The following is a 20,733-nucleotide window of genomic DNA, read 5'->3' as shown; positions in this document are numbered from 1 at the left end:
GTATTTTGGGCTGGGGCTTACTAGGGAGTGAAGATTGGACAGACAAATTGGAAGTTGGCTTAGTAAAATGAAAAGTATGCAGAAGAGGAATTGAAAGATCGTTGTCTGTTTCAAAAGAGCAGACATAGAGAAATCAGATCTGCAATTGAAATCAGTTACTCAAATAATTAGAGAACTTGAACATGGAGATGGCTTGGGATTGCAGGTTGAAAATAGTTTTGTTCATCCCATTTATGTCATAACCAGGTATGTAAGCCCTCATAAAAGAAGATTAGAAACGAGAATTGGAATGAAATTATAGAATTGTAGAATGCTTAGAGTTGGAAGGGACCCTTAAAGGTCATCTTGTCCCACTGCCTTGCGATGAACAGGGACATTTACAGCTAGAGCAGGTTGCTCAGAGCCCTTTCCGGCCTGACCTTGAATGTCTCCAGGGATGGGGCATCCACCATCTCTCTGGACAACTTGTTCCAGTGCTTCACCACCCTTTTTGTAAAAAAAAGTCCTTATATCCAGTCTGCATCTCCCCTCTTTTAGTTTGAAACTGTTTCCCCTTGTCCTACCACAACAGACCTTGCTAAAGAATCTGCCCCTTCTTTCTTATCTCCTTTAGGTGCTGAAAGGCTGCTATCAGAGAGGGACTCTGTTAAAGCTTGTCTAAGGTCAGAATGGTTATGAATAAAGATAGAAGTGTGTACATGATATAAGAAATCTGAATTTTGGTAACATTTTCTATTGGACTACAGGAGTAGTTTGTTCAGATGCGAATTTGAGACTTAAAAATAAATACATTCTGAGTTGTGTATAGTGCTGGCCTTGAGGGAAGTACTTGGCAGTGGAGAAACTGCAGGCTTTTCCAAGTCTCTGTTGTTGGTGACTGAGAATTGATTGTAGAATTGGAAAAAGAAAGAAGAGGTTTACATGCAAGTAAAATGTGTTCATGATAAAATATTGAAGGACAACCGTCATACTTAAGAGGGTTAGGCCATTACTGAAGAACTCTGTGACCTTGAGGATTTGAATTACTGAACAAAATAATGTGAAGTGCTCAGTACAGTAAGTGTGAATTATTATAAAGAACCTTTCCAATAGGTTGGGCACAGCTGGGTGTGAGCCACGAGGCCAGGTTGAACAAATACGATCTTCGAATATTTTGTACTGTCTTTTCTTTCTGTAGAAGTGGGCAACACTGATGACTGAGTGGAGTATTGAGAAGAGTTCATTTTAAGGGCAGTATATTGCTCTGGCTGATTAAGGTCAGGAGTAATGAAAGCAACGTAGGACAGAGCACAGAGAAGTTACTTGTCATTGGGAGACTGATGACTCTGCTTATAAAGGACTTTGAGCAATCCAAGAGAAGATGCCTGTGATTGATGCTTAGGAGTGTGAGAAGCCATCTAACACACTGCCCTAACTAACATATGGGCATCGGATTTTCTGTAATCATTAGATGTAAGTGTTCCTTTTTTTTTCTTTTTGTTCTGCTGCAGGATGGATCCTGTGGCCTACTTTGAAAGAAATGTAGTGGCAGAGCGCTTAGCTCCTTGCCAAACAAGATGACTAACTTTATCCTTTTGGAGCAGATGTTGCAGTTGTGTTCTGTGGTTTCTCACAATATTCAGTCTGCTCAGTTGTGTTGAGGTTCTTAGATTGGTTCCCTTCATTTTGCATTGTAACATTAGTAGAAAAATGCAATGCAGAAACTTCTGGAGCAGAGTCAGCAAAGAGAAGTGACTGAATCTATGGAAAGCATTTTTCTCTATTCAGTCATATGGAGAGACTATTTGTAAAGCTATTTGTATATTTTGGCTGTTTTGGAAGTCTTGCAGAAACAAAACAAAAATTGGCGAGAATCCTTCCCAGATGTTATGTTAGGGAAATGAATGGGAATTGGCCACTCGTGTAATTGCAAATTCAAGCAGCTCGTTATGTATCTGGAGGCCTGATCTGTCCATTTCTGAAATAGAGCAGACTATTAAAGAGAGACCAACGGGTAGTTTTCCATGCAGACAAACTGCCAGTAGATTACAGCTCTGCCTTCAAGCACTTGATCTCCTGGGAAGAAAATTTGGACCTTCTCAGAGAGGGGATAGAGAGATTTCTTTGAACAGCTGCTGCCTCCCGTGGCTCAGAACAAAGTTCAGGAGCAGTAACTTTTAAGTTTTAAAAGTAAGATATGTGTTTACAACAGCTCTGATTTGGGAAGGAAATGGTTTTTAATAATAAATCTTTTCACAAGGCACTTGGGTTGTATGGATGAACTGAGCGTGCAGAGATCCCCGAGTCCATGTCAACTCAAGTCTTAACAGTATGGATGAAAAGCGCAAGAATTGTTTTCCAAAAGAGAAAGTATTTGATGCAAATACTGGCATTTTTGTATAAATGATTTATTCAGATGTGTCTGTTCTGAATAATGGTAAGGGAGCATTCTGTGGCACATGAGGAGAACCACTTCAGTACAAATTGGTTTAGAGCTTTAGTTTTGTGATTTTTTTGGAGGTGGAAGTGCTGGTAGGTTGTCACTGTGGGGCTAGCTGGTAACTACACGTGCTGGAAATGGTGAAGTGCTCCATTTTGGTTTCCTGGTGGGAGATAGATGAGCATGTTATGTATGTAGGATATAATAGTATGTAGTTCTCATTACGTTGAAATTCAAGCTCGTTTCGGTGGAAGCGAATTGGATATATAGCTCTGTTGGGTCACAAAAGCCCATGTCCTTCTGTCTGTTTCCTGAAGCTGACTTTGGTAGGTCACAAAGATGCTTGGGGGAACTTCTTGGGGCTGCTGAGGTCTCACAGCATGCATTGATAAGTTCTTTTGTGGGAGTGATCTCACTGGCCATCTGTTCCTGGAATCATCTTCAACCATGTCGTCTTGTAGCTTACTTTAAAGTATTAGGCGTTGTAGTATAGTAATATTTTTTGACAACTAGAGATAGAATTCAGGCTGCTCCACAAACACACTCCCTGCTTTATCTCTGAACTCAAACAGTCACAGCTCTCTGGTCCTCAAAAGAACTTATTCAGATGTTAAACATGTGTGATTTATAGCTTTACATGAACTAACACACCATCTTGGTGATCCCCTTCTTGGGGCTGCAAGGATCAATTCTGCAACCTTTGAGATACCAGTAGAAGTAGACGTTAAGTATAGGTGGGAGGTGCTTCATAAGCTAAATTTAATTGCTGAAGAGGATATGTTGTCTCAGTGTTAGAAACTTTTACTGCCCCATTATTCTTCTACAATTACTGATCTTTTTTCTTATATGAATCTTTTTCTATACCAACAATGTATTTTCACTTCAGTTGATATAACCTCATCCTTTTCAGAACATTAACACATCTTTTCAGGTGTTTGATTTATTTCTTAAGGGACTAAGTAATGCCATTCTGTGTTTCTTCCTATCATGCCTATTCCCTCTAGCTATAACTTTTCCAATTAGTTGTAATATGTATTTTGATTAGCTCTAAAGACTCCTTGTTGTCAGATGAAAAAGGCGCATGCTGGAACTCAGCATCTGCACAGTGCAGGTGTGAAGAGCAGCAGTAGTGAGCTGAATACTTGGTAGTGAGGAAAAAACAACTGTAGCAAAATAGTTCATGAAGATCTTGCATTCTTTTTTAAGGTGACATGTTTAGGTGTGCAATCAGTTTTCACTTGACTGTTCAAATCAAGGCAGCTTTTTTTTCAAGGAGTGAATGACCTCATCCAACTGGGAGAAGAGCAAAAAAAAAAATCCTGTTCCAGGAAGAACTTGGGAGCAGGAGTATGAAGGAAGCATGGCGGTTTGCGCAGGTGGTCTTTAGTAGAGCGTAGTTAAAGAGAATTGCTTGCCACATGAAGCAATAAGAAGTAATAGTCAGTGCACTGAAGAGTGGGAACAAAATCCGTATAGGATGAGGTATGTGAAAAATTCAGAGGAGTAAGACAGCATTCTGGGAAAGAAGCAATTTAAAGAGCAAGGAACAGAAAAAAAAATCCACAAATCCACATTACTTTTATATTTGATCCATGTTAATTTTAATAGAAACCAGATCTTTTTGGGGTGTTTTGTCCTCAGTGCCTAGGTGCAATTTATTGGCCAAGAAAAATGAATTGAGGCAATAGTGTTTTCTTATGCTGGATAGGAGAAATCCTGGTTCCAGGGACTGTGATAAATTTGTACTTTATGTACAGCAAAGTGTAAATGCTGCAATATGTGTACATTGGGTAGGTATGAAGAGCACATTAATTACAGAGATAGAAAAAGGGTGGCTGGATAAATAGGACTCTGTACAATTTGAAGGGTGTGCAGCCTTTGAAAATGCCAGATTTCATTTTAATGTTACAAATACTGAGTAACTTTTCTCTTATTTTTAACAGACTCTGAAGGCAGATCCAGAAGAACTGTTTACAAAACTGGAGAAAATTGGTAAGGGCTCTTTTGGTGAAGTTTTTAAAGGAATTGACAATCGGACTCAGAAAGTGGTTGCTATAAAAATCATTGACCTAGAAGAAGCAGAAGATGAAATAGAAGACATCCAACAGGAAATCACAGTGCTGAGTCAGTGTGACAGTCCCTATGTAACTAAATATTATGGATCCTATTTAAAGGTAAGATGCTCACAGTTGATGGTCGTTTGATTTTTACCAGTAATTATTTCCCAAGTTATCCAGTCGTGCTTATCTTCAAGGGCAAAGTTTCAGTCAGACCTCAGCTGAAGAAAAATCTATTTTTACTCTTTCAGTTCTAAAGAAAGAATGTGTTACTGTATTTTTGTGACGTGTGGCAGAAGTTAATGGGAAAAAATGTGCGTCTTGCTGTCTCTGCACAAAAGGAATTAATTTAAATCACATTAATTTGTTAAGCTCTTTCTAAATAACATAAGTAGATTCTCCAAATGTTAGGAGAATGTAACATTAACTGTTGGTCGCTTTCAGAAAACTAAACCTAAATCTGCATTTTTATTGTCAGAACATTAAAAGTGATGCAGTATCAGCTGTTTTGCAATTTTTGTCAAGGTTTGATTAGTAACAAAGTGTATGTTGATTTTCTAAAGAGACTGAACCTAGAGTTGATCAGAATTATTTTAAAATAGATTTTTTTAAAAAGTTAATCTACAAGCATTAGCCAACAGTGCATTAGCTGTAAGTGAAGCTAATGGAAGGGTTTTCCATTAGTTGCTCTTTGGATCTGTTTCCCTTCCCTCCTCTGAAATCCCCATGAGAAATTTAGATTTCAGGTTTCAGTTTTAAGTGTGCCAGATATAAATTTGTTTGTTTGTTTATTTAATTGGCTGGATAGAACGGCTTATTACCTCTAGCAGGCATGGAAAGTATTGGGAAGTTTTTTTGTACTACTTTATCTCTTTGTCCCTTATTATGGGTAGCTCTTTATTTTGTGGCAATTAGATGACAAGCTGGGTGAGAGGTCGTGCACTTGAAAGGGTTTGGAGTTATGAGTAGGCAGAAAATACTTCTGAACTAACCTTCAGTCTCTGTTTTTGTGGAAACATTCTACTTCATAAGCAAAAATATGAAGGTTCTGGAAGGCAAAGCTCTTCTTATCCCTGAATTTTATCTGAATGCAGGAGATGTGTAACTGAAGGGCAGACAGGGAGTCCTTTCCTTTTGTGCTTTGAACCAGTTTGCTTGGACAGCTTATCACTGAAGGCACTGTAAATGGTTTCTAACCCAATACTCTGTCACCGGTACCGTACTTAAGTTATGTATCCTTTAAATCTCAGACCCATAATGTTGTGGTTTAACCTCAGTAAGCGTCTGGGTTCCGTGCGTTGCTAACTTCCCACCAATAGGGCAGGGAAGAGAATCAGAAAGGAAAAGTGTTGCTATATCTTGTGGGCTGAGATAAGAACAGCTTGACAGGTAAAGCAAAAGCCATGTGCACAAGCAAAAAAACTCATTTTCTGATTTCCATTGAGGGGCAAATGTCAAGCCATTTCCAAGGGAGCAGGGCTAATCACTCATAATGGTCTCTTTGTAGGACAGCCATCCTGAGCATCCTCCCCTTCCTCCTTCTTTACTCTAGCTCTTATTGTTGATCAGGGTGGTGTTGTGTGGTGCAGAATATCCCTTTGGCCAGTTGAGATGAGCTGTACCCTCCCAGCTCCTTGTGGACCCCCAGCCTGCCTGCAAGGGCAGCACAAGAAGCAGAAAAGACTTTGGCACTGCATAAGCTATGCTGAGCATCAGTTGAAACGTTGGTGTGTGTTCAACACTATTTTCGTCATATATCCAAAACAGCACCATGCAAGCTGCTTTGAAGAATATTAACTCTATCTCAGCTAAAACAGGTACACATCAGGAGGCACACAATCCAGTATAGTAAATTGGATAAATTTGCTCTTGTATACCTTCTTCTGAAATTTCTCAGCCTTGGTTTCGTAGTAAAATATGTCTTGTAGGAAAGGCAGAAGTGGGACTAGTCTCCCTACTTCAGATCTTTTGTAGGAGAAAAAGCAAAATGTTAAAGGATAAGTGACATAGAATGCAAGAAAAATAAAAGTTTGATGGAAATGCTACTAGATAGTTTTTACAAAGTATAGAAGTGGTATGGCTGAGAGTCTGGTGTTTGATTTTTGACTTGAGTAAATGTCAACATATAGTGAAAACAGTGGGGCTTCTGTTGTTTTTGCAAAGTGAAGGAGGGAGGAGAGTGTAGAGGGGCATGGTAGTATGATAGGTGTTGGCTGGAAGGAAGTTTTGTGAGTAATGCTTGTGCTTATTTTTGGTGAGGAGGACCTTCTGAAAATACCTGTGTCTTCAGTGTCCCTTTGGTTCAGTGCAGCAATCTGATTTTTCCATCTAGATGTATCAGTTTTCCAGAATACTGCACTGATACCGACTGCATTAAGATTCAGCTACTTCTAGAAGAAAGCATATCTTTCTTGTACATATCTACAATCTTGTACATCTAATAATGCTAATTCATTATTTCAGTTCCTTGTGAATTTATATCAACTTGCAAGACACTTTGTACTACCGAACTTATGGTTCTTCAAACCAAAAAACTCCTTTATGCTGTTAAAAATTAGTATGTGGTAATTAGATGATGTTGATGTGATAGAATCTTTCAGAGGAAACGTTATGCAGTTGTATTAGCTTATTAAAGAGATCTATTATTGGATAGTAATGATGTGTCATATTAATATAGATAATACTTAAAAAGGAAAGTATTAATGTTTAAATTAATTGATTTGTAATCTAGGCTGGGAATCTTGGTGTATTTGTGGCAGATCTTTGTTGCCTTTGCAAATTAAGATTGCTGTATTGAGGGAACTGTGTCTGACCATCTTTTAACTCTCCGTTTCTGATAATATGATGTCCATCACCGACAGTGTTCAGTATATTGATATGTCATGTCTTGAGTGATTAGGAGGCATTATTTCTTCCACGACTGCACATTTTGGCACTACTTATGAGAAAGATACTATTTTTTTCTTCCTTGCAGAATGAGATGCTTTGAAGGGATCAAAAAGGGAAATGGTAAGATCTTAGGGTTTGTTGCCATATTGTCCAGCACTGCATTAATTATTCTCTACAGCCCATGCAGTATAATGAGTACTGGCCATGTGTGTGCTGGATCAGTCCCACCTGGGGACTATTTCATGTCCCTTTCCAAAAAAAACCTCACAGAAATGTGGAAGATCTGTTCTCACATCCTTTAAAATGTTTGACAGATTTTCGGAGACATTCTGTATTTTCACCAAGGGTGGTTAATGAACAATGCCATGAAAATATATTATATTTTCAGAGATTCTATAGCTAGACAAAATATTTAGGCATTTGTTTGGTTCAGCTGAATCATCGATCTTTGAGTAATTTTTCGTGTATTGATCTTCCTTCTCTGTTAGCCCACACCTGCTTCACATAAGCTGTGTGACATGCAGCTGTACTAAGGGAGCTCTTCTTGAAGTTTTAGGAGGTTTCTACAGAATAGCTGTACTTGCCTGAGACCTCTTTCTCTTACTGTGTAATCGCTGAGTTTGTTGGAACAGAAATATCACAGTAATGAAGGATTCTAATTTAGGTTTTCGCTATGAATGTAAGCTGACATGAGCAACATGTCTGTCAGAAACCCCCACATCTTTATTTAGAAGAGAAATGCACGGACTCCTTGCTGAGGCCTCATTTTAAGTACGGTATATTCATGTTCATGTTGTGTTAGGACAAAAGGGTTTTGTCTGCCACAAGAGGTAGTAAATAACTGGGTGGTTGCTCTTTGAGCTGATCACAACAGCATGGTTTATGTGGATGTGTATATCTAGAGAGACTAACTTCCACCTTTGCTGTGGTGTGTTTCAAATGTGGATCAATGTTTTTTATGAAATAGACTTCATAGGCAGTGGCTCCATTCTTTCTTTTATGGGAACCATATCTACTCCTTAATGTCTTCCAAATGAGAGGTTTGTCTCTTCTTGCAGCCTTCCAGTATTTGAAAGAGGATTACAAAAAGGAGGAGTATCAACTTTTTACATGGGCAGATAGTTGTAGGACAAGGCGGTTTTAAATTCAAGGAGGGAAGGTTTAGTTTGAATGCTGGGGGAGTTCTCTACAGAGAAAGTGGTCAGGTGCTGGCACAGGGTGCAAAGAGAGGTTGTGGATGCCCCGTCCCTGGAGATGTTCAAGGCCAGGTTGGATGGGGCCCTGAGCAGCCTGATCTAGTGTCTGATCTGGGACCCTGCCTGTGGCAGGGGGGTTAGAACTTGATGATCCTTGAGGTCCCTTCCAACCCAAGCCATTCTATGATTCTGTGATTCTATGATTCTGTCTGTGATCTGATTTAAATGCCCCGTGGACAAAAGTATAGCTCTTTTTAGATCCTGATACAATTGATTTATGAAACCTCTGAGACTGTTGCTTCTTTAGATTTTAGGTAACAGCATTGGCTTCGTTCTTTGTAATGGGATGTGGTTTCTCTGTGTTTCTCTGTCAGATTTTTGAAAATAATATTCTCCAACGTTGTTTGCTGTTTCCCCTGAGTTTTGCTGTACTATACCTTTTTTGAAGAGTACTGCTGTTAATTCAAAACCTTTCTCTGTCTAGGAGCCTGGCAACTCTGCCTTCTGCATTTTATTCTGTTTCACCAGTTTTTCAATAGCTTAGATTTGATTCTAAAGTTATTTCCCTTATCCAATTTTAGACTGTGCTGTTTGGAATCTGTTTTAATTCCAAGGTGGAGATGCCTCACTAACAAGGTTTCTTCAGTTTTGTTAGTAACTTAAATCACTGCTTCATTGTAAGTTCATAATAATTTTGCATTTCTTTTGTCTCGGATTATTGTTGAGAAATATATGAGAATTACTTTGTCTTATTTTTTCTTTAGTTCCATAAGATATATTAATAATAAAAAAAGCAAGCAACAGCATCTCCAAGCTCTTGCGTTTTTACTCAGATATTTATTTTTAGCATAACTGTTTGAACTTCTTGACCTGATGAAAACCAGAGTTCTGTTTAATTTTGCCCCTTTCTATAAAATAAAGAATGCTTAAAAACGTATATAAAAATCTATAGAAAGAGCTGACATTAAGGATAGCTGCTGATAGTATTTGTTGTGGCATTTATAGCTGTATCAAGTTATTTCTTTGTCTAGGATATACTACTACTTGTGTAGCTACACTAGTAGTGTACTAAGTCAAGCTGTTGTTCATATATATACTGCAAGAGAACAGAAGAGAACTTATGGTTAAACATTATGAATGACACAATATAATCTCATGAAACAAAACATGCTGCTTCCTTGAAATTTGATTAATGGGGCTCAGCTCCCTCATGCAAATGAATTCTAGAAATAAATCTATTTTTGATAAACAGTAATTCTGAAAGTAATAAGTAGTTGATTTTAGGCTGTCATGTGAGCTCTGTAAGTAGTGCTGTGGCTGTGGCTGAACCAAAGTAAATCATGTACTGGCTGGACCTTAGCGTAGATGGCATCAGCGAGGCTGTTCCTAAAACAGCAATGGTCAGTTTGATGTGGCTGGAAAACCGGAACGCATTCAGTGAAGAGCTTCACCAACAGGTTGAGTTTGGAATGTTGATATCCCAGGAAAAGATTTGTCTTGATTTTGTTTATCTAAGGGAAGGTTAGGAAGTGACTTGGTGGAAGCTTTTCATTGTTTAAGTACCAATCATTCAGCGCTTTCTGATCTCTTATGCCAAAAGACAACTGCAGAATCATTAAGGTTGTAAAAGACCACTAAGATCATCTAGTCCAGCCATCACCACCATGCCCACTAACCACGTCCCTCATTGCCACATCTGCACCTTTCTTGAGCACCTCCAGGAGCAGTGACTCCATCACCTCCCTGAGCAGCCTCTTCCAATGCATCACCACTTTCTGAGAAGAATTTTTTCCTAATATCCAACCTGAATAGGACGAGATGTCATGGGTGATTGGCCAAGCAAAGCTAATTCTATCTAGTAATAATACATATTTTTTAAGAGGAAGATAGCTTAAATACGTATGAGGCGGATTTGATGTCATTGTAGTTATTTTTATATCTGTACTTGCTGAACTTAGAAACCTAAGCTTTCCCGCTTTAGGCAACTCAAGGACATCATAGTGGGTATGTTGGATATTCTTGCCACAGCAATCTAGAGAATGTAATTCTGAATGTGTTTGCACGTGAGCTCAGTATGTTTTAGGTCACCATCCTTTGGCTTTTTAGCTTTAACCGTTTTTCTTCAATATTTATAAGCATCTTTGAACTCGTGTGACCTTAAATATGTGCTGTGGGTCAGAAACTAATACAGTCAAAACATAAGGAACTTGATGCACTGTGATCTTGCAGAGAGCAGGCAGCCTGTGACAGGTGACGTCCTGCTCATCAGGGTGGGAGAACAGTGTGGGAGTTTCCCCCTAAGCTGTGGGACTGTGAAATCCACAGCTCTAGGATGTCAGTAGTTTTTTGATGTTTTGTTGTTTGTGTTGTGAGCCTTTTGCAAAGCACTCTTTCTGAATTTTGGCTGGGGATTAGGCTCACAAATAAATATTTTTTAAAAGTGGGCCGTAACCACATCTCATTTGTTGTGTTACAGTCACAGCAGCACTGTCATTACTGCATTTTGTGAGGCTAAGGAGACTGGGCCTTCTCTGTTCTTTGACCAAAGCCAGTCCTACTCTGTAGAAATGCCTACAGCTGTGACTGCATTCTTCTCTCTTACTGGAGCAGTGTTAGGAACAGAATAAGACATGACTTCAGTAAGACAGTTCTTACATAGGTGTAAGAACTACTTATAAAAGTGCCTACTTTTCTTCTGAAGCCCCTCATAAGCCCTCAGTTCTCTCCAAGAAGCAGCAGCCTAGCAGAGGTGTCTGCCTTCATTCGTCTGCTTTAAGTGAGAAACTGGCATCCAACATGATAATCTGAAAGAGGCAGCAAGAATTTCTGAGGTGATTTGCTGGGCTTTAAGGCCTAGTTGGATTGCCAATGTAAAGAAAAGTTGAAAGCTTCCATTAATGCAGCCGATGAAGGTAATAAATAAGAGCAAAGGGAAAGTGTACAGAAGAACTCGTGAACTCTATCTGTCTCTATCTCATGTGGTTTTGCTGTGATGCCCTGTTCTCATTCTTAAAATAGTTCGGTCCCTGCTTATTTCAGAGATGAAATTTGCAACCTTAAACTTTTGTTATCTGTACCCTTTTCTGCTTGTGTGTTTGCCTGTAGCCTTTTGCTGTACTCCTTAATGAGAAAGGAGTCGTTCATTTGCACTGCCTTTATTCATAGATATTGCTTTTAATTCTTTAATTCTAAATCCAGAAACTTTTTGTTCCACTGTTTCTCTTTAGAAGTCCAAGGGATTCTTACCAGTTTCTGAAATCTGCATTAAATTAATCAGTGTAATCAGTTCTGAATTGTTTCTCTTTCATGGGTAAATAATCCTTACTGAACTAACATATCAAGATTGGAAGCATCACTGATCTATCTTGGGAAAACTGAAAGTTTATGATTAATTATATTTAGAATTATCTAACATTTAGATGCTAAACTATGTCATGCAATTCTGATCTTGTTCTAAATCAATTTTAAAAAGCTCAGTAAAAAATACTGTTTGTTGAAAGTAATGTATCTATGTTGTTCTTGTTGTGAAGCCTTTGAAAGCTGCCTCTGTGGTGCTCTGATTCCTGGCTTCCATGTGCTGTGAAATATTCCTGGGCGTAGTTTCACACCTTGCTACCTGCTTTCAGTGAGATCTCAGGCAGCAACAGCATCTCATCCCCATCCTGCTTTCAGGAATTCTGCCACTGTACTTGGGTCTGTTGGCTGCAGAATGACTTGGTTCACATGGGAAACTGCTTTCCCAAGTGAATTCCTCCCACTCCTTCCAAAGACAAGCCAAAAGGTGGGAGTTGTGTATACAAATGGCAAAAAGGGTTAAGTGGCTGGGTGTATTGATATCTGTGCAAAGGAGAAGTAAACTTGAGTTATACCTTTCATTCTGAATTTAATTTGACGTAGAGGTAAAGAGGAACGAATGTAAGCATTAGAGCAGTTGTATTTTGGACAGTGGAGGTGAAAGAGTTCCTGTGCCTCACATATTAGAAGTTTGATTCTGGTCTAGAACAGGGAGTAATTTATAAAAGCTGAGTGTAATTAACATGAACTGTTCTAGTGAAATAGGTTTAAGATACTCAGGTGCAAGTGGGGTGGAAAAAAATGTACTAATTTCTCTGTTAATTGGATGCCAAATTCACTTGATAATTCTGCTTTTGTTGTAATATAGTTCATCTGGAAAATGAATTCTGTAAACTAGTGCTAATTTACTTTGGCTTTCAATTTCTTATTTTGTGACTTCATAGAGTTTATGAATAACCATTTGATGCACTTATTAGTAAAATTCAACTACATAAAGAGCCTTGATTATGGATTACCTTTTTGTTTCTTGCATTCTTGGTAAATGGAAGAAATGTTGGGGTTGCAGTATAAATATGTTGCTCACTAGTTATTCTTTGACTGTCTCTTTAGATGGGATTTCTGGGAAAAGATCTGCTGCAGGTTGGAATTTATTCTTCCCCATGAAGCATGGACTGGATAGACATGGTTATAAAGTAATTTTTTACCTGATGAACAGGGAGGAGGGAAATCACTAACTGCCACCTCCATTAGGTGATAAAAAAGCTTACCTTCACCTTATGGTTGTAAGTGACATAATTTTTTTAAGTCTTCCCTCCTGTTATTTGAAGAGAAAGAAACTGGCCTTAAATCAATGGCAAATGGAAGAGTATGGACTCGTGTTCACTTAGCATCCCAAGTAAATGAGTACCCACTCCTTTAGAACGTGAAATGTGTGTACTATGTAATTGCTGTATAAGTTTCTCGTGGTTAATAGCTAGGAACTGGTTTTGCAGCCAATACAAGAAATGTGTGTGTCTGCTTTTGCTGTAATATATTCTGAGAAACCAAGGTTGCCCATTAGCTTGGAGCTTTGGGAGCTCATGTGCTTAATGTGACATGTCTAGGCTTTTGACAGATGAGCTGAAAGGGTTCTTTTCTATGATGAAGGGGCGTGTGTCCAGGAAACGTGCCAAAGGGCCTGAGAATATGGGCACTGTTAGGGATGACTCAGGCTAAGGAAAACACGAGGCTTGTGGCTCCAGCACATTGGGATGCAAACACAAGTCTGATGAATGTTCTGCAGAATGATTCTTTGATTGGTGCTGACAGAACTTGCACTATTGCATTAGAGTTTTCATTATTTTGTTCCCCCTCCCAGCAAGTGGCTCTGCAAGCTCTGTTACAAGTAGTCTGTGGCAAAAAGAATGCGTTTAAGGATTAACTGTATACTGCTGAAGTAATTGCAGGAGGTAATGGTTGGAAGGTGACTGCTATCTTAGGTTGTAGAATGCATTGACTAGTACACATATTTAGGAATGAAAACACGTTTTTCCTTGTGATCTGAAAAAGACAGAAACTTCAGTGTGTTGGAAAATGATTCCAAAGACAAATATTTTTTATACATCTGTACATGCATAATAATGTACACCGAGGATGTTCTGCTGAGTCTGAAAAATCTCGTTGCCTGTGTTTTTCATGGAGTACACAGTGTCCAAACTGGAATGAGCAGCTTGTCTCTCCTTAGCCTCTGTTCTGCATTGGCTACCTGGCAGATGCTTTTTTTTTTTTTTTTTTTTTTTTTCCCCATTTTTTTTCTTTGTGGTTGAACGTTAGATGGCTGACAAACCTTGATTAAAGGACATAAATGCGCCACATGCAAAACCACAATGATTTCTTTGATTGCAGGGACCTTTTGGCCAGCTTGCATAAGGACTTGTGTTTAGAAGAGAACCTTTGGGCTCATCTGTATCTCCCTCCCCTCAAAGGGATGGCAGCCCGAGGACAGCTAGCATTCATCCTGACGCCAAGAGACTTCAGAGGAGGTAAGCGCCTCAGAAATGCTCCCCAGACAAAATGCACTCATCAGTCCTGCACCCCAGTGTGGTAATATTCTTCAGTGCAGCATTACCATCTCCTAAAAGTTTTTGTTCTTACTCCTTCATGAAAATCTTTTGAGAGCTCTGTAAGGCCTTATCAGCTGGTTGCAGTCCTCATGGAGATTTGCATCTCTGTCAGTAAGGCTTGTACTTTTGCTTAAGAATGTGCCCTTAGTGTGAAGTGAAAGGTGCTAGCTACACTTCCTGATGCTCAGACATATGCTACCCTCCATCCCTTGGTTTGTCTTTCATATTTTGGATGAGACTTAAAACTTGAGCTTTTCTCAATTCATTTTTCTTTAAGATCAAGGGGGAAAAAACTCTTCACAGTTTTAAAGTTCCCTTTTTTTTTTTTTTTTTAAATTATTTTTAAAGCTAATTTCTGCCCAATTCTTTGTTTAGGTTTTTAGAGAGTGTTGTCCCAGGAAATGCATTTAATTCTGCTGGAGGGAAATATGTCTTCAGGAATCTTTTTTTCCTGTCAGAGATGCTGTCTAGATGCAGCACAGCTGTTTGTATCTCCTAAATGCCTATAGAATAATTACTTAGTAGAAAGATAAATTAAGAACAGATAGTTGTTTGCCATGGAAACAGAAATGAAAAAACAATAATCCCACATTTACTTATTTATAAAAACAGAGCTCTCAGGGGTTATTTCTGGTTCTCCCCAACCTCCTTTCAGGTCATTCATAGGAAAGTTGAGCTACGGATCTTCTTTTTCTTGTTCTTATTCCAGTAAACATTTCCATTTATGAGAATATTTGAAAGTAGACCAGTAGTAAATATTAATTATGTTTGCTGAGCAGATTTTTTTCTAGGGCTATAGATTTGGAGAGGACTCAGTTGACAGTGAGTGCTCTCAGACCACATAAGGTAAATCTGCTCCTAAGTCCTGTGTGATTGCAGATACCCTGAGTAACAACTTTCACCTTATTTTTCCTTTTATGCTATTTTTTAATGCTTTTTTTTTTTTTTTTTTTTGCTATTAGTTTGACTTTATAAAACCTAGGCAAGAGCTTTCTAACTACTTTAATGACCACCATCTAGCTGGTGTTCTTATTAGGCTCTGCTGTATGAAAGTAAAGCTCCTGCAGATTAGATCTTAAATATGTTAAGGGTATCATATAAAATAATATATCACCTAACTCTCTTCCAAAGTTAGTTATGTTCAGATTTACCTATGCATGTTATGATCAACTTGTAGCTCCTCCAGGCTTAAAATTTTTACAAGTTCTGGTAATGCTGATAGGTTAAATTAGCTTGATTTTTGTTTGTTGAACAATTTTATTGCTGTTTTTTTGTTGCTATTATTGTTTTCTTTCATTGCTGTTTCTTATTTTTCTTTTCCAAATGCTGAGATTTCTGTGACAGTAATTAGCTGCTATGGTTCTGTATGTACATATCGAATGTACAGTGCAATTCAACTGTAGCAATTTGGATTTATTTCATAATATGTAGTCTTTCCACAATGTATTATTTCTATATCCCTTCATGTGGTACTGAAAAAGGCAAAAGAGTTTTCAAATTAAAAAAATAATAAAATTAAATGAATGAGTTTTTCACAAAACTGGAAATCTTTTTTGGGGGGAATTATTCTACCACTTCCTTTTAGCTCTGCAAGATATTACCACATAATCCCCAATAAGAACAGCACATGAAGCTGATGTAAAGCTTAGCAAGCTACTTCTGTTCCTGTGGAACAAACTAAAGATGATCGCAAGTGTATTTTACCTTTACTGATGAGTTGCTATCTCCTGGGAGTAAATCATAAGGAAACAAAAGCAGTTTTAATTTCTTCCATTTGAGTATCCTTCTAGTGTCAGTGACAGAATTTTTTGTTTTTTAGGGGGGGGTTGAGAACTGCTAGACTGTTTTTTAGGATGTACATTATTTAAAAAAAAAGGGCCCTAGCAATAAATGGGAAGTGTTATATTATTAGGAGCCTCTCGAATTCATGGAATACTCAAATTAATTTCAAAGGTAAATCTAGTTACTACTTTGTCAGTGTTTCCTGGAGGGAACTGATATTCAAAAGCAATATTATTTTTCTTTGGAGAAATTCAAATTGTTAGTAAAATTCAATCACTCATTTAAGCGGAAAGATCAATTTTAACTGTATTCTTTAATTGTATACTGGTTTACGTACATCAGCATGACAACATTTTCACATCTACTTTCTTGATGAATTGTTATCTTCATCAGTATTACATAAAAATCTTCTTTCGCTGTTCTAATAGCTCAAAACATAGAAGCGGGATATTAATCTCCAAGCTAAAAGGTGGCTGAGATGCTAAGATGTTGGCATTTCACTTCCTCTATACCTTTTTGAGAACACTGGACAGTAATTGAAGACACTTCCCTAAAAGTAACATGGACCGTTAGTTTTGACAGGACAGTGAGAAGAGAAGGGGAGGCGGATGACAATTTATCCAGTGGTTATCTTTGATGTCGGAGGCAATCCATGCGTCACTAGCCCTGTTCTCTCATGAAATGGTTTCTTCTGTTCTTCTGAGTCAACCTCTGATGTTGCGCATGCCATCTGACATTCAGGTTCCTTAGGCATGGGTATCTGTAGGTAACACGGCAGGTAGTGGTTGCTGGTTGTTTCGTTTTTGTATGTTTTAGTGAGATTGGATGACAGGAAGAAGCAACGTTCCCTTTGATAAAACAATACAGGAACATGTAGAAGCTTGTGTTGTGACGTGAGGTGGAATTAGGTGGAAGAACATTAGCAGAAGAGCATATTGTCGGAGGAGAATCTTAGTGAAGGATTAAGTGAATGAGGAAAGTGCGTATGCTTCTTTGGGAGCGTTGGAATGATGGTGGAATTCTCGATTCCGTAGTGAGGCTGGAGAGCTTTGTGTTCACCGGATGCGCAAGAAAACCAATAGCACGTCCTGTTGTTTGTAAGAACGAGCTTGTTCTTCAAGTGTTGTCCTAGGAACGTGGTGTGAATAGGCACTGAGAGATTTTTCTTGGGTTTTGTCTTCTGTAAAGACCTTTCAAAAGCCTGTAAAAAAGAAAGTGTCTAGATCCCTACTTAACAGCAGTTGTACAGACATGGAATCATAGAATGAGAGAATCAGAGAATGTCCTGTGTTAAAAAGGAGCACAGCGGTAATGTAGTTTCCACCGCCTGCTATATGCAGGGTCGCGAACCAGTAGAGCAGGCTGCCCAGCGCCACATGCAGCCTGGCCTTGAATGCCTCTAGGGATGGGGCATCCACAAGCTGGATCTGAAGGGGTACACCTGAATTGTCCACTCACAACGGGAAGGAAGAACTTGGTTATTCTCCCTTGCGCTGGGGAGCCCAGCTCTGGGCCCAGCGCTGCAGCTGTGGCCTGCTCAGAGTTTGAGCAGAGGTGCAGGATAAGCGCCCTCCCTTCACCTGCCGGTAGCAGCCGGCCTCATGCAGCCCAGGACACGGTTGACGAAGGCAGCCTGGGCTCCTTGGTGGTTCAGCCTGGTGTCCAGCAGGACTCCCAGGTGCGCTCCAGCTGGCTAACCCCAGCTGTAGTGTGGGCTGAGGATGTTCCTGCCCGGGTGCAGAACTTTGCCCTTCCCCTGCGTGAAGCCCGGGGGTTCCTGTCAGGAATGCGGCAGTGGCAGCCGTGGCAGGGCTGTAGGAAAAAGGGGAGGGAGCATCAAGGATGGGGAATCAGCAACCGCTACGAACACATTTTTTTGGTTGTTTTCGGTCTTTGTGTTTTATTTCCAGGAAGGAATTGGACCCTGATGACGTGGGTCCTTTGGGGCCAGTGTGTGTTGCAGGTGCTGCGTGGCCCCAGCCTCACCAGCTCCAGCACTCTTCTATGCCGGCCGGCGGGGTGGCCTCTTGTTTGGTGACTCTGAGGCCTGTGAGTCGCTGGCCTTCCTCTTTGGGGCTCGCCGGGTCCCCTCAGGTGGGCTGGTGCCAGAAGGCCCTGCCACAGTCTCTTCTGGCTCCTGGTGAGGCGCTGCCTGCTCTGTGGTGTCAGTTGCAGGGTTGGAATGTGGGCGGCTGGGATGCCCACCGAGCTCTTCTCTTGTCCTGCCCAGCATTTCGTCCCTGTTAGAGCTGGCAGGGCTGCTGGAGGGCGCTGGGCCGGGGACAGGTGCCTCCTCTGGTACGGCAGGTCTGGGCTCTGATGTAGCGGCCTCCTGTGCCCCAGCAGCAGGGGGGACACGGAGGCCCAGCAAGCGGTGAGCCGCCCTGGTGCACCTCTGCACGGCGAAGGCGATGAAGTGCCGTACAAAGGTCACCGTGTGGCCGTGCAGGTCGGGATCCAGCATTTCTATCAAGATCCCCTCCGCCAAGCCTACGAGGAGCAGGGCCCAGATGACACTGTGCACCAGTGTGTTTGCCTGTGGCTCCTCGGTGCCCAGGATGCGGCGCAGCTTCTGGCGCAGCCAGGAGCGCAGGGGCCGCAGCAGGGCCGGGTGCTCCCTGAAGAGGGAAGCCCAGGTGTCAGGTGAGAGGCCGCCCACAGGACGCGTGGGCACTGCGGGCCATGGCCGGGCTGGCTGGCGGACTGCAGGGCTCCGAGTGGCAATGGATGCCTCTGCAGGCGGTCTGACCAGCAGCTCCTGGTAGTTGTCGTCCGCTTGCACGGTGTGAATGATGGACTTCACATCCCGTTTGCAAAGCGGGCACTGTGGCCTGGTGCTCGTCCACCGCTGGATGCAGGGAAGGCAGAACTGGTGGCAGCACGGCATGGCGTATGCCGCACTGTCCCAGTTGTCCAGGCACACGGGGCAGCGGGTGTCTAATGCTGCCTCCATGCTTCCACCAGTTGCGGTGGGGCAGGGGGAGCGGGAGATGGCAACGCGCTCCCCAGCACTGGCGCTGCAGCAGCAGGTGTCACGCTGGAAGAGGACAAGAGGCATTAGTCACACAGCGGCCTGGGACGGGTCCCTCAAGGTGTCCCCCCCCGCCGCCAGTCCCCGTGCCGCCTACCTATGCTTCTGCGGGCGCCTCTGTAAGCTATCCCGTCTGCCTGCTCAAGCAGGGTCGGGGTAAAGAACAGATGGCTCTGAGACGGCCGCTGGGAGCTGCGCGAACAGCACCCAGAGCACGTTCCAGCACCAAAGCTCGCCCTTTGCACACTCCGGTCCTCGCACACACGCTCGGTCGGAAGCCAGGCACGAACTGGTGGGCTGAGCCGCTGCACCCGCAGCAAAGCCAGCGTGCACTATGGAGTCACAATCTGTTGCCTGGAGATGTCTCCAAGTATGGCTTGGCCAAGCTGTTGGGCGTCACCTTCATTTGACCTTGCCTTGGAGACATCACTGCCCATGTCACAGTGATGCACGAGTTTCTGGGCTTTTCCCAGTGCCCCCATCCACTCCCTTCCCCACATCTTGTGTGCTTGGCGTTGGTGTCCCATACCTGTCACCAGGGCCGTAGCCACATTGTCCCACGAGCCCCATCAGGACACTGGCCATGGCACGCAGCCCCACGCACGTACGGCGAGGGGATTTATTCAATAAAAGTTCATGTTTCTCTCTGCTAGTTGGGCTTGATGATCTAAGAGGTCTTTTCCAACGCTAACGATTCTATGATTTAACACATGAGCGAATTGAGTGCCCACGGTGTTTGTTGTCCAGTGCAAATAATTTTATTTTGTGATCAGTAATTTCTATCTTTTGTCCCATCCATTTCATTTGTCAAAAGAGTTATTAATCCCGTTGATTGATCCAGTGGTTATCTTTGATGTCGGAGGCAATCCATGCGTCACTAGCCCTGTTCTCTCATGAAATGGTTTCTTCTGTTCTTCTGATGTTGTGCATGCCATCTGACATTCAGGTTCCTTAGGCATGGGTATCTGTAGGTAACACGGCAGGTAGTGGTTGCTGGTTGTTTCGTTTTTGTATGTTTTAGTGAGATCGGATGACAGGAAGAAGCAACGTTCCCTTTGATAAAACAATACAGGAACGTGTAGAAGCTTGTGTTGTGACGTGAGGTGGAATTAGGTGGAAGAACATTAGCAGAAGAGCATATTGTCGGAGGAGAATCTTAGTGAAGGATTAAGTGAATGAGGAAAGTGCGTATGCTTCTTTGGGAGCGTTGGAATGATGGTGGAATTCTCGATTCCGTAGTGCGGCTGGAGAGCTTTGTGTTCACCGGATGCGCAAGAAAACCAATAGCACGTCCTGTTGTTTGTAAGAACGAGCTTGTTCTTCAAGTGTTGTCCTAGGAATGTGGTGTGAATAGGCACTGAGAGATTTTTCTTGGGTTTTGTCTTCTGTAAAGACCTTTCAAAAGCCTGTAAAAAAGAAAGTGTCTAGATCCCTACTTAACAGCAGTTGTACAGACATGGAA

At 41.3% G+C, this 20,733-nt stretch overlaps 1 protein-coding gene across 1 annotated transcript in view; it reads left to right on the top strand.

Moving 5' to 3' along the window:
* Positions 1–20,733, top strand: part of STK24 (serine/threonine kinase 24) — a gene marked incomplete at both ends in the record, with an annotated part of 61,835 nt that overhangs the window by 7,391 nt on the left and 33,711 nt on the right. Inside the window, one exon of the mRNA XM_079548536.1 lies at positions 4,363–4,593. Within this exon, the coding sequence (XP_079404662.1) occupies positions 4,363–4,593 (231 nt within the window). The remainder of the gene's footprint in view (positions 1–4,362; positions 4,594–20,733) is intronic.

This window comes from Tetrao urogallus, assembly GCF_951394365.1.
Source record: "Tetrao urogallus genome assembly, chromosome: 1".
NCBI classification, from domain to species: domain Eukaryota; kingdom Metazoa; phylum Chordata; class Aves; order Galliformes; family Phasianidae; genus Tetrao; species Tetrao urogallus.
Note: the sequence above shows the minus strand (reverse complement) of the source record. Positions and strands in the feature narration are given on the sequence as shown.